Source organism: Rhinoderma darwinii, chromosome 4 (assembly GCF_050947455.1).
Source record: "Rhinoderma darwinii isolate aRhiDar2 chromosome 4, aRhiDar2.hap1, whole genome shotgun sequence".
NCBI lineage: Eukaryota > Metazoa > Chordata > Amphibia > Anura > Rhinodermatidae > Rhinoderma > Rhinoderma darwinii.
Window position 1 is genome coordinate 343,598,171 of NC_134690.1, and position 15,554 is coordinate 343,613,724.

The 15,554-nt window shown below is 44.9% G+C and overlaps 2 protein-coding genes across 2 annotated transcripts in view; one reads left to right on the forward strand and one right to left on the reverse strand.

The window, feature by feature from the left end:
* Window positions 1–824: 824 nt before the first annotated feature.
* Window positions 825–4,412, reverse strand: LOC142761277 (uncharacterized). The gene is made up of 3 exons (XM_075864462.1): window positions 3,503–4,412; window positions 2,548–2,701; window positions 825–1,526 (listed from the first exon to the last, which is right to left on the reverse strand). Exons 1-3 carry the CDS (start codon window positions 3,678–3,680, stop codon window positions 926–928), a joined length of 933 nt encoding a protein of 310 aa, XP_075720577.1. The 5' UTR covers window positions 3,681–4,412; the 3' UTR covers window positions 825–925.
* Window positions 4,413–10,802: 6,390 nt separating this feature from the next.
* The window catches only part of WTAP (WT1 associated protein), a 65,077-nt gene continuing 60,325 nt past the window's right edge, over window positions 10,803–15,554 (forward strand). The window contains exon 1 of the mRNA XM_075863748.1: window positions 10,803–11,399. The gene's annotated coding sequence lies outside the window, so the exon portion shown is untranslated. The remainder of the gene's footprint in view (window positions 11,400–15,554) is intronic.

The window sequence follows — 15,554 nt, forward strand, 5'->3', positions numbered from 1 at the left end:
GTAAGCACATTCGCGTAAAAAAGCCTGCTCACTCAGGGTCTCAGTATTTCAATTATAAACAGTTTTTCTCGGTGGTGCTGTTGGCCTTGGCTGACAGTGACTATCGGTTTATAATTGTCGATATTGGGGCCTATGGAAGCTCTGCGGATGCTGGCATTTTCAGGGCTTCCAGAATGGGTGAACGGCTTGCATCTAACCAGCTCGACCTTCCGGAACCTAGACACCTTCCAGGATCTACAGGATCTACAGGACCACCAGCACCCTTTGTCATTGTGGGTGATGAAGGTTTCGGACTGTCCCCTCACCTGATGCGTCCATTCCCTAGGCGTGGCTTAGATGAACGGAGGCGCATTTTTAACTACCGCCTTACCCGTGTGAGACGGTATGTGGAGTGCGCCTTCGGAATTCTAAGCAGCAAGTGGCGTGTGTTCCAGAGCTCCATTCAGATGAATCCTGAAAATGTGACAAAGGTTATCCAAGCCTGTGTTGTCCTCCACAATTTTCTGAGGATTCATGAGTCGGCAGTGGACGCAGAGCTGAACCATTTAAAATTTAATAGGGACTGTTGTATTTACTGTTTTTATGTTACAAATGTTAGTAGTTAAAGTTGCAGTAGTAGAGTAGGGACTCGCAAGAGAATGAGGACCCTTGACGCGGGTTGCGAGCTAATGTATTTCTGTCTGTATTTTTTTAAATTATGTATTAATTTTAAAAAAAAAAATGTGATTCTTTGCATTCGGCCGAAATGCAAACCAATACCTCATTATGTTTTTCAATAATAAGAAATACAAACACATAATTAACTATAAACTTCTTTTATTCTTTGCACAAAACAGTGTCATGAAACAAAAACAAAACTATATAATTTTAACAAATTATAAAATGATTGAGAAGGTGCAGGGTCATAATGGGGTCGTGGAACAGCCTACCCCTGCTGCATGTGCCGATATTGCTGTTGCGAAGGTCCAGGCATGCCATACCCTGGACGATCTTCACTGAATAGTGGCATTGAGCCTTCATATGGTGACTGCCGACTGGCTTGAGCGGTTGCTGCAGGTGCTGGAGGGACAGAGCGGAAGGTGCTTCCATCACACCCCCCCCTATGAAACTCTATGGCATGATAGATTTCACGTGGGTCAGGATGTGTTGCAAAAATTTCGACCACTTCCAGTAGGGCTGTTTGGCACCTGATCTGCCTCTCAATTGGCACTCTTTTTAGAATATTTGAAAGAGCGCGACAGAAGGTGCCCTCTTCGGTTTCTGTCGCTCTTTTCTCCAGGTGTTTTAAAACCCGCAAGTCGACCGCCTGCCTTGGCTCTGTACATGTTGGACCTTTATTGGCAGAACGTCGGCGTTTACCTCGGGGTATAATTTCGTCTTCCGGTTCCGTGGCACAGACTGGATTATCCACTGTTGTATTTTCAGCAGGCACTGGAGTGGAAGTGGACCTAGCAATCCCCAAACCTACGTCAGCCTCTTCTATTTGAGTGGCATCAGAGTCTTCTGCCTCCAGATTATCCTTGGTTCTGTTGGAAAATGAAAACATAATGTTAGGGAATTTTAGTAGTAATTTAACGTCATGTCTACAGCAGGGCAAATACACTATGTAAACATATGCAGCTTATCCGATGGGCTGCCTAGAGGGAATCATGTGCTTGAATAGACCGTATAATTGGCCACACCAATACGTACTGTTTTAACATACTCACATGCATCACTACATGCAGGGGCGTAACTAGGAAAGACTGGGCCGCCTAGCAAACTTTTGATTGGGGCCCACCCTACACTGGGTGTCACACAACCCCCCCCCCCCCTTGTAGATAGTGCCTTTTTTACAGCCCCCCCCCCACCCCTGTAGATAACGCCATATAGCGCCCCACTGTACACTGTATGGCATTATCTACCGGGGAACTGTATGGCGTTATCTATAGGGGGACTTTATGGCGTTATCTACAGAGGGGGCTGTATGGCGCTAACGCCATACAGGCCCCCCTCCCCCCCCATAAAAAATGCGACCTATAGTGTGTCCTACAAATACATGCGTGATCGCTGGCAGCGATAGGGAGAACGGGGGACTGAAAGTCCCCTGAAGTTCTACATGACTAACCTCTGAGTTCCGGCGTCTGCACAGCTCAATAAAAGAGAAAGGAGCGCTGGTTACGCATGCGCACAAGCGCGACCCTCGCTCCATTCATTTCTACGGAGCTGCGGACACAGGCCGGAAGTACGAGGTTTGTGATGGAGAAGTTCACGGTACTTTCAGTCCCCCGTTCTCCCTGTCAATGCCAGCGATAAAACATGTATCCCCTATCCTGTGGATAGGGGATACATGTCTTTTGTTTAATGACAGAGCGGGGAGATACCTACCTGCTCTGCCGTAGTGTTCAGTGGCGTCCCGCTGTAGCAGCCATAGCGGCTGCTAGCGGAGCCTCCGGACATGGTGGAGCCCCCTCATGCCGCGGTCCCCGTAGCAGTCGCTACGGCGGTAGTTACGCCACTTACTACATGGCCAGACTACAATGATCAAAGTATATAAGCAATACTTACGGGCCAACCTGCATGACATCCAGAAGGAACGACAGCTGTTTTGTGTACAGGTATGGTCTTTTTTTCTGCCGTCCGTCTCCGCTCTTCCCCTTGTCATTCAGCTCACGCTTAAATTGGTCACGGCATGTGTTCCATCGTGTTTTCACGTATTCAACTATGATATAAAATAAAACAATCACAGATCAACATATTTGAAGTGTACATTACTAGATCTTAGGAAATGTTGTTTTTTTGCTGAAAATGTTGGTGCAGATTTGGGGCGTTTACGCAACAAATCTGCACCAACATTTGCATATTTGACAGGTAATTGAGACGTTGCAGAAACGACTGCGTACTTGCCACAGTTTTCTCATTTAATTCAACATCAATTCAACCACGTCTGCCCGTGCCCACACGACAGCTGAACGGCTGAAATTACGTTGATGTGTTCAGGAGAAAACATCCACGTAATTTCAGCCGTAAAGGCATGTGCAGGCGCTTGAAATGGGCGTAATTGGCGCTGCTTTTAATTGGAGTCAATGAATAACGTCTCCAATTACGGCACTAGAAGTGACAGGTCACTTCTTTGACGCGGGCGTATATTTACGCGCCGTAATTTGACAGCGGCGGGTAAATATACACCTCGCTTGAACACACAAACGTCAGCCCATTGCTTTCAATGGGCAGATGTTTGCCCACGCTACTGCGGCATATTTAGCGGACGTACTTCAGGGCAAAAACCCCCGAATTACGTCCGTAATTAGTGTGTGTGAACATACCCTCATAGTGACATGTCACGTTTTGATCGGTGGTGGTCCGAGCCATGAGACCCCCACAATCTCACGTGCACTTCTGCAGCTTCATTTCAGAGATTGGTGGGTGTTTCAGTGATCCAACCCCCACCAATCAAAACTTCAGGCATTTCATTATGACATGACAGGAGTACTCAGAAACCGCATCAAGGTGTGAAACTTACCCATGCGTTTCTTTTGCACGTTCGTTGCCTTCTCCCACTCAGGATGCACCTCACTGCAGACCTCCTGCCAGGCAAGATCTTTCAGTTTCCTGTCAGCATACTCTTCAAGGCGCTTATTCCATAGACAGGGCTTGTGCTGGATCAGGATGATTAGCTTCTCCACGCTAATTGAAGCCATGCTGCTCTCTGCTGCTTTCCTGCACGGTCTCCAGCCTTCACGACGACGGAACTCATTCCCGGTCGTCGCCTAGCAACACTTCCGCAAATCCGCAAACTGCGGATGACACACGGAGGTGTATCCGCATTTAACACGGGCCTATTGACTTCTATTGGCATGTCCGCATCGAATTTGCGGCCCGTAATAAGACATGTCCTGAGTTTCTGCGGCACGGACATGCGGAGACCCGTGAAAACACGGATAGTGTGTATGTGCCCATTGAAATGAATGGGTCCGCAATTCTCCCGTGGATTTGCGGGGGAATTGCGGACGCAAAAACACGGTCGTGTGCATGGGGCCTAAGGTATTGCACTATTTCACGCTTTTCGGCAGCAGAGAGATCCTTTTTCTTTCCCATATTGCTTGAAACCTGTGGCCTGCTTAATAATGTGGAACGTCCTTCTTAAGTAGTTTTCCCTTGATTGGGCACACCTGGCAAACTAATTATCACAGTTGTCTGAGATTGATTACAATGATCCAAAGAGCCCTAAGACACAATACCATCCATGAGTTTAACCCCTTAGCGCACCAGGACGCACCGGTACGTCCTGCATTGAAGTGCTTTAAGCCACAGGGACGTACCGGTGCGTCCTGGCTAAAAACTGTCACCCTGTCATAGGACAAGGTGACAGAACTGTGCCGTCAACTGTTTATGACAGTTGACCGGCACAGTAAGACGGCAGGGGACCATTCACAGCGGTCTCCTGCCGGCGATCGCTGTGATTGGTCAGTCAAAGCAGACTGACCAATCACAGCTCTATGACGTGGGTATGTGATGACGCTGGCTCAGAAGCTGAGCCAGCGTTATCACCGCCGGGAATCAGCTGTCCGACGCCCCTCTGCAACGGAGCTAGGCTCCGATCCGGCCGATTAACCCCTTCGATGCATCGATAAACGTGATCGATGCATCGAAGTGGCTTGTAGCCTGTCGGCAACCACGATGGTTGCTACGGGCGCGGGTGTCAGCTGTTTGTCACAGCTGACATCGTGCCCTAACGGCCAGGACCGGAGCAAGGCTCCGATCCGACCGATTAACCCCTTAGATCGTACCCTATGGTTGCTAATAACAACCATCGGCACCCGCGAGTGTTCCGATGGTTGCTATGGCAACCATAGCCTAACAATCGCTTCCTAGTACGGAAGCCTATTAGACCCCGCCGGGAGGCGAAGCCTAATAGGCTTGCTGTGAGTGAATAGCTGACAGCTCTAATACACTGCACTATGTAGGTAGTGCAGTGTATTAGAATAGCGATCAGGGCTTCATGCCTTCAAGTTCCCCAGTGGGACAAAAAAAAAAAAAAGTTAAAACAGGTTAATAAAAATGTTGTAAAAAAGTTAAAAAAATAAGTTTCATGTTAAAAAACACTATAACAGCCTTTTTTCCTATAATAAGTCTTTTATTATAGGAAAAACCAAAAAACATAAAAAAAGTACACATATGTGGTATCCCCGCGACCGTAACGACCCAAACTATAAAAATATCACGCTATTTTACCCGTACGGTGAACACCGTAAAAAAATTTAATAAAAAACTATTCCAGAATCGCTGTTTGTTAGTTGCTACCCCTCGGAAAACAGAATAAAATAAGGGATCTAAAAGTTGCATGTACCCCAAAATTATACCATTAAAAAACGCAGCCCATCCCGCAAAAAACAAGCTCTCCCACCGCTTTTTTGACGGAAAAATAAAAAAGTTATGGCTCTCAGAATCTGGTGACACCAAAAATAAATTATTTGAAACAAAAGTGATTTTATTGTGCACACGCTTCAAAGCATAAGAAAAACTATATACATCTGGTATCACCGTAATCGTACCGACCCGCAGAATAACGTAAAATTGTCATTCATAGCACATGGCGAACGCTGTAAAAAAATAAATTATAAAAAACATCAGAATTGCAGGTTTTTGGTCACCTTGCTTGCCAAAAAAATGAAATACAAAGTGATCAAAAAAATCGCATGTACCCCAAAATGGTACCAATGAAATCTACAGATTGTCCCGCAACAAATAAGCCCTCACACGGCTCCGGTGGAGAAAAAATAAAGACGTTTTGGCTCTCAGAATATGGCGATGAAAATGTGCAAAGTGTCCAAAAGCGGATAAGATCGGGCACCATTTATCAGTGCGACACCGGCCACACATCTGTGGATAATTATTTATTTACCCCATTATTATACCCCTGATGTTCTCCGCACAGCTTACATATGCCCCCACATCATAACTGAAATACCAGCAAAACCCCAAACAAAACAACTAGCGAGCAAAATCCACACTCCAAAAGCCAAATGGTGCGCCCTGCAGCGTGCCCAAGCAGCAGTGTACGTCCACATATATGGCATCGCCATAGCCGGGAGAACCCGCTTAACAGTTTGAGGTATTTGTCTTCAGTGGCACGAACTGGGCACAAAATATTGTGCATTAAAATGGCACATACCTGTGGAAATTTGCAATTTTCACTTTGCACAATCCACTGAGCATTCATTTCTAATAGAAAAAAAAAACCTGTGTGGTCAAAATGCCTTGAGGGGTGCAGTTTCCAAAATGGGGGTCACTACTTGGGGGTTTGTTTTACTATTTGACCCCAGAGTCCTGCCGTTGTGGGCTAATGCTGCGAAAATCACCAAAATAGGCCTCACATGCGCCTTTCACTCCTAAGCCCTGTCATATGTCCAGGCAAATGATAAATGCCTTGAGGGGTGTAGTTTACAAAATGGGGTCACTTCTCATGGTTTTACACTCTACTCTGGTACCTAAGTACGCTCTGCAAATGCGACATGGCGCCCGTACACCAGTCCAGCAAAATCTGTGCTCTAAAAGACACTCCTTCCATTTTGAGCTCTGCCATGTGCCCAAACAGCAGTTTAGGGCCACACATGGGGTATTGCCGTACTCGGGAGAAATTGGGTAACAAATTATGTGTTGTTTTTTCTCCTATTACCCCTTGTGGGGAAAAAAATTAGGTGCAAAACTACATATTTTTGGGAAAAAAAATAATTTTTCATTTTCACTGCCTCATTCTAATACAATCTATGAAACACCTGTGGGATCAAAATGCTCAGTACACCCCTAGATGATTACCCTGAGGGGTAAAGTTTCCAAAATGGAGTCACTTCTCAGGGGTTTCTACTGTACGGGTACTTCAGGGGCTCTGCAAATGCGACATGGCGTCCAAAAAACAATCAACCAAAATCTACATGCCAAGTAGCACTCCTGCCATTCTGAGCCCTGCGGTGTATCCAAGCAGCAGTTTATAACCACATATGGGGTATTGCCGTACTCGGGAGAAATTGCTTTACAATTGTTGGGGCGCTTTTTCTCCTTTATTCCTTGTGAAAATGAAAACAATTCAACATTTTAGTGGAAAGAATGTAGATTTTCATTTTCACTGCATAATCCCAATAATTCAGCAAAAAACTGTGGGGTCAAAATGCTCACTATACCGCTAGATAAATTCCACGAGGGGTATAGTTTCCCAAATGGGGTCACTTTTGCCGAGTATGCACTATTTTGCCCCCTCAGTGGCTTTGCAAATGTCACATGGGGCCGCAAACCATTCCAGGAAAACTTGAGCTCCAAAAGTCAAATGGTGCTCCGTCCTTTCTAACTTCCGCCATGTGTCCAAACAGCAGTTTATTACCACATATGGGGTATTGCTGTGCTCAGAAGAGTTTGCTTTACAAATATTGGGGTGTTTTTTCTCCTTTATCTGTTGTAAAAATGAAAAAATCTGAGCTAAAACTACATTTTATTAGAAAAAATTTAGATTTTCAATTTCACGGCATAATTCCCATAAATTCAGCAAAACCTGTGCAGGGTCAAAATGCACACTATACCCCTAGAAAAATTCCTTGAGTGGTGTAGTTTCCAAAATGGGGTCACTTTTGGGGAGTTTCCACTGTTATGGTCCCTCCAGGGGTTTGCAAACACGACATGGCACTGAAAACCATTCCAGCAAAATCTGCGCTCCAAAATCCAAATGGCCCTCGTTCCCTTCTGAGCCCTGCCGTGGGTCCAAACAGCAGTTTATTACCACATATGGGGTATTGCCGTAATTGGGAGACATTGCTTTACAAATGTTGGGGTGCTTTTTCTCCTTTATTCCTTGTAAAATCTAAAACATCGTATGTTTTTTCAGAAAAAAAGTAGATTTTCATTTTCAGACCAGTTCCAATAAAAATGCTAACTATACCTCTTGAAAAATTCCTTGAGGGGTGTAGTTTCCAAAATGGGGTCACTTTTGGGGGGTTTCCACTGTTTTGGCACCACAAGATCTCTTCAAACCTGACATGGTGCCTAAAATATATTCTAATAAAATAGAGGCCCCAAAATCCACTAGGTGCTCCTTTGCTTCTGAGGCCGGTATTTCAGTCCATTACCGCACTAGGGCCACATGTGGGATATTTCTAAAAATTCCAGAATCTGGGCAATAAATATTGAGTTGCGCTTCTCTGGTAAAACCTTCTGTGTTACAGAAAAAACTGTATTACAAATGAATTTCGTAAAAAAAAATAGAAATTTGTAAATTTCACCTCTACTTTGCTTTATTTCCTGTGAAATGCCTAAAGGGTTAAAATAATTTCTGAATGTGGTTTTGAATACTTTGAGGGGTGCAGTTTTTAAAATGGGGTGTTTTATAGGGGGTTTTTAATATATAAGGCCCTCAAAGCCACTTCAGAACTGAACTGGTCCCTGAAAAAATAGCCTTTTGAAATTTTCTTGAAAATGCGAGAAATTGCAGCTAAAGTTCTAAGCCTTGTAACGTCCGAGAAAAATAAAAGCACTTTCAAAAAACGATGCAAACATAAAGTAGACATATGGGAAATGTTAACTAGTAAATATTTTGTGCGGTATTACGATCTGTTTTACAAGCAGATATATTACAATTTAGAAAAATGCCGATTTTTGCACATTTTCTCTAAATTTTGGTGTTTTTTACAAATAAATATTGAATTTAACGACGACATTTTTTCAGTATCATAAAGTACAACATGTCACGAGAAAACAATCTCAGAATCGCTTGGATAGGCAAAAGCATTCTGGAGTTATTACCACATAAAGTGACACGTCAGATTTGCAAAAATCGGCTGTGTCCACAAGGCCAAAATAGGGGTTAATTGAAAAACTAATAATTAAATGTTTATGACACTTAAATCCAATGTGCATAATAATTTGGAACACGGTGTAGTGTTGCAGTTTTTCGAAGCGGACATTCTGGGTGAAAAACTGCACCAGTTTATTGCGCTTTTTCGCCCGGAATTCCCCGCGGCAGACAGGGCGGATACACTGCGTGCTTTTACGCAGTGTATCCGCCACGTGTAAACTCAGCCTAAGGCCCCATGCACATGAACGTGTTTTTGCATCCGCAATTCCCCCGAAAATCCACGGGAGAATTGCGGACCCATTCATTTCTTTGGGCCCATACACACTATCCGTGTTTTCACGGGTCCCCGCATGTCCGCAAATCCGTGCTGCACAAACTCAGGACATGTCTTATTACGGCCCGCAAATTCGATGCGGACATGCCAATAGAAGTCAATGGGCCCGCGGAAAATGCGGGTACACCTCCGTGTGTCAACCGCAGTTTGCGGATTTGCGGAAGTGTTGCTAGGCGACGACCGGGAATGATTTCTGTCGTCATCCTGTTTTAGCTAGACTTTTTTTTTTTATCCGCATTTTGCGGATTACATACGGATGAAATGCGGAGGACATTTCACGGAACACGGTCCTGGAATTTGCGGACCAGAAAAACACTACGGTCGTGTGCATGAGGCCTAAAAGTAGCAGACATTTTGCTGCGGAAATACCGCACAATATCCTGCATTTTTTTACTGCAGAAAATGGAGCAGATTTTGCAGTGCTTTCTTCAACGCTGGGAAATGGTGATATCTCCTCTGAAAAACGCTGCTATTAAGTCCGCTTTCCGCAGCAGGATTTGACATGCTGCAGTAAGAAAAATGACAGAAAATACACAGCAATTCCGATATGTGTGGACAAACACTTACATTTTTTAAAGGGGTCTTTCCATTAAAATTTATCACCTATCCAGTGGAAAGGTGATAACTGCTAGATCAGTAGGAGTACCAATCGCCAGAACAGGGGTTCCGTGTCCCCCTCCCCGAAGGAATTGAATGGAGCGGCCGTTGAGCATGTGCCCTCTCGCTCCATTTAAAGTATTAGGGTATGTTCACACGGCGGGGGTCCGTAACGGCTGAAATTACGGGGATGTTTCAGCCTGAAAACATCCCCGTAATTTCAGCCGTACCGGCATGTGCAGGCGCTTGAACGCCGCGTCAATTACGGCCGTAATTAGCGCTGCTATTCATTGGAGTCAATGAATAACGGCTCCAATTACGGCCAAAGAAGTGACAGGTCACTTCTTCTACGCGGGCGTCAATTTACGCGCCGTCATTTGACAGCGGCGCGTAAATATACGCCTCGTGTGAACAGACAAACGTCTGCCCATTGCTTTCAATGGGCAGATGTTTGTCAGCGCTATTGAGGCGCTATTTTCGGGCGTATTTCGGGGCAAAAACGCCCGATTTACGTCCGTATATAGGCCGTGTGAACATACCCTAAGGCCTCACGCACACATCCTTCACAATTTTCACGTCCGTTTAAAATGGATCCGTGTCCGTTGTGACATCCGTGTGGTTTCCGTTCACTCCGCGTCTGTTCCGTTTTAAACGGATGCTGTGCTTCCTTTTTAAACGGTCTGTTAAAATCCATCTTGCGTGTTGAATGCAGGGAACTTTGGCCAGCCCTGCTGTTGCTTAGGAACGGATCTGTGAAAAACGGACAGCACACGGATGCCGTCCGTTTTTTTAACGGACCCATAGACTTCAATGGGCCCCACGGTCACTGAACGACTGACAAAAGTAGGACATGCACTACTTTTGACGGAACGAACCCATCAAAACAACTGTAGTGTGCATGGCCCCAAAGAAATGAATGTGTTAAAAAAAACGGATAACACCCTGAAGAAAATAACTGTAGTGGGCATGAGGCCTTAGGCACGGACGGAAACTGAAGAGCGTTGGCATCTGAACAAGAATTGGACAAGGTCAAATTTAGTCAGCAAAAATGCAGACAAGGGAATTCTCATCTACCTTCACAGCACAAATCTGTATTAAATTATCATTAGAAAGCAAGCAGAGTGGTCGAAGTTGGCAAATATTAGCACTGCTGCCCCAGCAATTTCACTAATAATCTTCACAGAAAAGTCCTACAACAGAAGGGCAACTAATTGACATTTTTGCAACCGATGCTCAATTCCCAACCCTCTTCGATGTTTTTCCACACAAAACAATGCAATGTCCGCGGACATTGTCGACGAAGACCTCGAGTAGTTGGATAACATTCCGTTCCGGCAACACGACGTGAGGGGCCGGGGGTGTGTCCGTGTGTAACATGGAGGCTGGCTGGAGTATCATTTCCTCCTCCGCCGCCATTTTGTGTCGGATGCGCTACAGAGAAGCAGAAGCACGGAGGGAAAAAAAAGGGGGGGAAATAGACGAGAGCGGGAAACGGAGTGTGTGAGAATCAAGCACGAACCGTAGTGACACTGACAGAAGCTTAGTGCACGCAAGAGCACGAACGGGAGCACAGTATTTGCCATTAGCTTCCCTGAGCGGGCGGTGAGGACAGCAGGAGCCGCCCAGGCTGCGCATTTCCCGCTGTAGGTAAGAGTCAAGATACGGCGTTTGTTGCCGATTCCAGTCCCGCGCGAATGTAATAGAAGACCGCACTGCACCGAGATGACGCTCCTTCGTCAGAGTATGCGGGTCGCGAGCTTGTTGTTAGTCATGTCTGAGTGTTAAAGATGGCGGAGCGGAAGGTTTCGCGGCCTTCATTGGCCTGAACTCCGGTTAGAGAGCGTTTCCAGTGAGCTTGGCGCGTGTTTGAGGAAATGAGGGGCTACGGAGGTGGACCCCCAAGAGCGGGAATTCTGATGTAAATGACCACATGTGTAATAATGCTGTGGGGGAGTTTTCCTATACGCATTATGTAAACGTCTTGCTACTGGGCAGATTATTTTCAGCTTCGATCCGGGTTCACTCCGGTTTTTTGTTACTTGCAGTATTTGACTTTCAGAAGCTTCGGGTTTATATGAATAGTGGGAACATAAGGATGGACTAGCCTGGTGGTTTACTAGGACTGCTATAAAATTATGGCAACTACCTAATGACTATAATTACAGTGTATGTATCTATGGTACTGAAAATGATAAATCTGCTCCATTCGCTGCCTGCGATTCTTTCAATAGGTATTCCTAGCATTGTTCATCACCTATCCACATAACAGGTGATAAGTGTCTGATTGCTGGGGAACCCCCACCGATCACTGGAATGGTGGTCTCATGTGCAGTACCTCTTCATTCAAAGTCTATGGAACTGACGGAGATAGACGGAAACAGCCGAGCGCTGTATTCGGCTGTCTCCTAGACATTGAGTGGTATGGCACTTGCTCCCTTCAAGCTTCCTCTCACTGTGCGGCATGGATGTTTTGGGGGAACAAAAGAAGCTTGAAAATAGCTGAAGGTCCAGCAATGCACAATTCTGTAAAAGCCTGTTTATAGTAAAATGTGACACCACAACCAGGTGTGGCCATATTAAAAAAAAAAAAAAAAAAAAAAAAAAAAAAAAACCTGAATAGAGGAAAGGAGGTATCACTAAAAGATTGACAGACTGGCCTGTCAATCATTGAGACGGCCTTCTAGAGTTATATGCACTTTTTAAAGGATATGTAGGCCTTTGGAAAAAAAATGTAGTAATTATTTTTTTTTTAAAATAAAACGTTTGTGTGCAACTTTCCAAATACTTTTTATTAAAAATTATTTTTAAAACAAGTCTGCTTTGTATCCGTCAGGTCAGCGGCACAGACAGGTTCATTGAAAGCGGGTCCAGCATGTCTCTGATATGTTAGGCCCCATGCGCACAGCATTTTCGGGCCATGATTCCATACAAAGTATTGGAGAACGGTCCATGAAATACGGGAAAACTGACTCTCTAAAATTCCCGGCACAGCTCTACGGCACGGACACCCATCCGTAGCAATACGGAAAGGTCTCCGCGGTCAATAGAACTGAATAATGCCGTAATTACGGATGAATTTACGGTCGTGTGTATGGGGCCTTACCGATCACATCTAAGCTCATAACTTAGATGTGATAGATAAGTATTGGATCTCCATTGGGTTTAACAGATGATCATCGGGGGTCCCCAGAGCCACAGTGATTAGATGTCTTTCAACCATTTTTTAAAAATGGACCAATTCTTTTCTGTCGGCCAGTGCAGCTTTGCCAGTATTAGAATTTTTTCTATGATGCATTTGGTTTTCAGTCTAAAGTTAAGATGAATTAATGTTTTTTTTAAAAATTCTACAGTTCAAATAAATGATCCATCGATGCCAGCCTGGGTTTTTCAGACAGCCTCCTGAACAACCTGTACTTGTTTTGATTTTAAGTATTAATATTTAATTGCAAGGGTATATTTAAATACAATTTAATTTAGGGTCTGTGTAGTACATGTAGATCAATTTTATCATAAATTCTTCCTATAGATAAAAAAAATTGATTGCTAATAATGACAGGCCTTACCTACTGTAAACAAGCAAGTTTGGTAATTTTTAATATAGACTATATGGACAAAAGTGTGGGGACATCCACCGGAGCTTTTTTGACGTCCCATTCTAAATCCATAGGCATTACTATGTAGTTGGTACCACCTTTTGCAGCTAAAACAGCTTCCACTCTTCTGGGAAGGCTTTCTGCAAGATTTTGGAGTGAGTCTTGAGAATTTTTGTCCATTCATCCTGAAGAGCATTTGTGAGGTCAGACATTGATCTTGGACTAGAGGCCATTCTAGTTCATCCCAAAGTTCGATGGGGTTGAGTTTAGGAAGAAAAAAGGGCTTCCCCCAAACTGTTTCCACAAAGTTAAAAACTTACAATTATCTAAAATGCCTTGGTGTGCTGAAGCATCAGGATTATCTTTGACGTGAATGAAGGGGCCTAGTCCAACCCCAGATAAAATAACAACAACATAGCATTATCACTCCACCAATCTTTACAGTTGGCACAATGCAGTCAGGCAGATAATTTCTGGCTTTTGCCAAATCCAGACTCGTCCATCAGACTGCCAGATAGAGAAGGCTGATTCGTCACTCCACAGAGCACGTTTCCACTTCTAGTCCCATTGGCGGCATGATTTACACCACTCCATCTAACAATTGTGCTTGGTGATGTAAAGCTTTCATACAGCAAAGAAGTGGAAAAGCTTGAGTCAAAAATAGATGTTTCTTTGCTAAAGTAGTGTATATTTTTCGTTTTCAAGATCTCAAAAAGGCATGTACAAAAAGGTAAATCACCCATATGAGCTAGTCCGTGAAGTTCTGTGGTTAAGTTCCTTTTGTTCCGGTAGTTCTTTTCCTGGACTGAATTTCTCAAAGCATGCTTGAGAAAGGGGGCGTACCCCCGAAATGTCGCACAGGTGCAGTGAGACCCCAATCCTCCACGTGTGGTCTCTGCTATCCAGTCATGGAGAAGAACAAATGGAAGTTAACCGGAGCAATTCACGGACTCTAGCTCATATGGTGATATACTTTTTTGTTCATGTGCTTTTCCACTAATTTCCTATAGCTTTCATGCACCATGCCATGAAGCTCCGGGCTCATAGTTTTTGTGCAGATGTTCATGCCAGAGGAGGTTTGGAACTCTGCAGTTATTAAGCCTCGTTGGCGGATTTTATGTACTATGCACCTTGGCACTTGACAACCCTGCTCTGTAACTTAACGTGGTCTGCCACCTTTTGGCTGAGTTAGTGTGTTTTCTAAACGCTTCCAGTTTGCATACCACTAAGGCTGGGTTCACACGAGCATGTTACGTCCGTAATGGACGGAACGTATTTCGGCCGCAGGTTCCGGACCGAACACACTGCAGGGAGCCGGGTTCCTAGCATCATAGTTATGTACGATGCTAGGAGTCGCTGCCTCTCAGTGGTACTACTGTCCCGTACTGAAAACATGATTACAGTACGGGACAGTTGTCCTGCAGCGAGGTAGGGACTCCTAGCGTCGTACGTAACTATGATGCTAGGAGCCCGGCTCCATGCAGTGTGTTCGGTCCGGGACTTGCAGCCGAAATACGTTCCGTCCATTACGGACGTAACATGGGCGTTTGAACCCAGCCTATCAGTTGATCGTGGAATATCTAGGATGGAAGAAATTTCACAAACTGACTTGTAACGGTGGCATCCTATTACAGTACCCCTGAAATTGATAAGGAGAAACTAAGCACAATATTAATCAGTGAACATGAAGTACTTTGTTAACATTTTAATCAAATTGTATAAGTCCACTTACCACTTCACGGTGACCAACTTTAAGTGGGTCCCTACTCTATTGGCTGCAGCAGCCCATGGCGCCGCCCGCTACCAATACCGCACTCGTGGTGGGAGCAACCCAGAGGCCCAGAAACACCCTTGCTGCCAAGCCAACCTTGTCCCCCCAAAAGTGCAGCACCACAGCAACAGACACCACCACACAGCACCACAACAAGTGAAAAGATGGAATGAACTCCCCTTTAGATGCGCCCCCAGTGGCCAACTGAGAGCACAAGAGCAAAAATACTTGTGAGGTCATTCCTAAATTAAAATCAGCTGGGTCAGAAGCGTGGAGGTGGTGTTTGTTGCTGTGGCGCTACACTTGTGTGGGGACGTGGCCCAGAGCCAAGGTTTGCTTTGCTTGGCCTGGCAGCAGGGGTACTTCCGGGCCTCTGGGTTGCTCCCTCTGCGGGTGCACTATTGTGGTGGCGGCTTCCGCCATGTGGTGCTGCAACCA

Bases quoted from the DNA above. Each gene is read 5' to 3' on its own strand.
- LOC142761277 (XM_075864462.1), bottom strand. From the start codon at position 3,680: ATGGCTTCAATTAGCGTGGAGAAGCTAATCATCCTGATCCAGCACAAG. The intron at 2,702-3,502 runs GTAAGTTTCACA...TTTATATCATAG, and splicing joins CGTGCAAAAGAAACGCATGG to TTGAATACGTGAAAACACGA. The intron at 1,527-2,547 runs GTAAGTATTGCT...ATTTTCCAACAG, and splicing joins GATGTCATGCAGGTTGGCCC to AACCAAGGATAATCTGGAGG.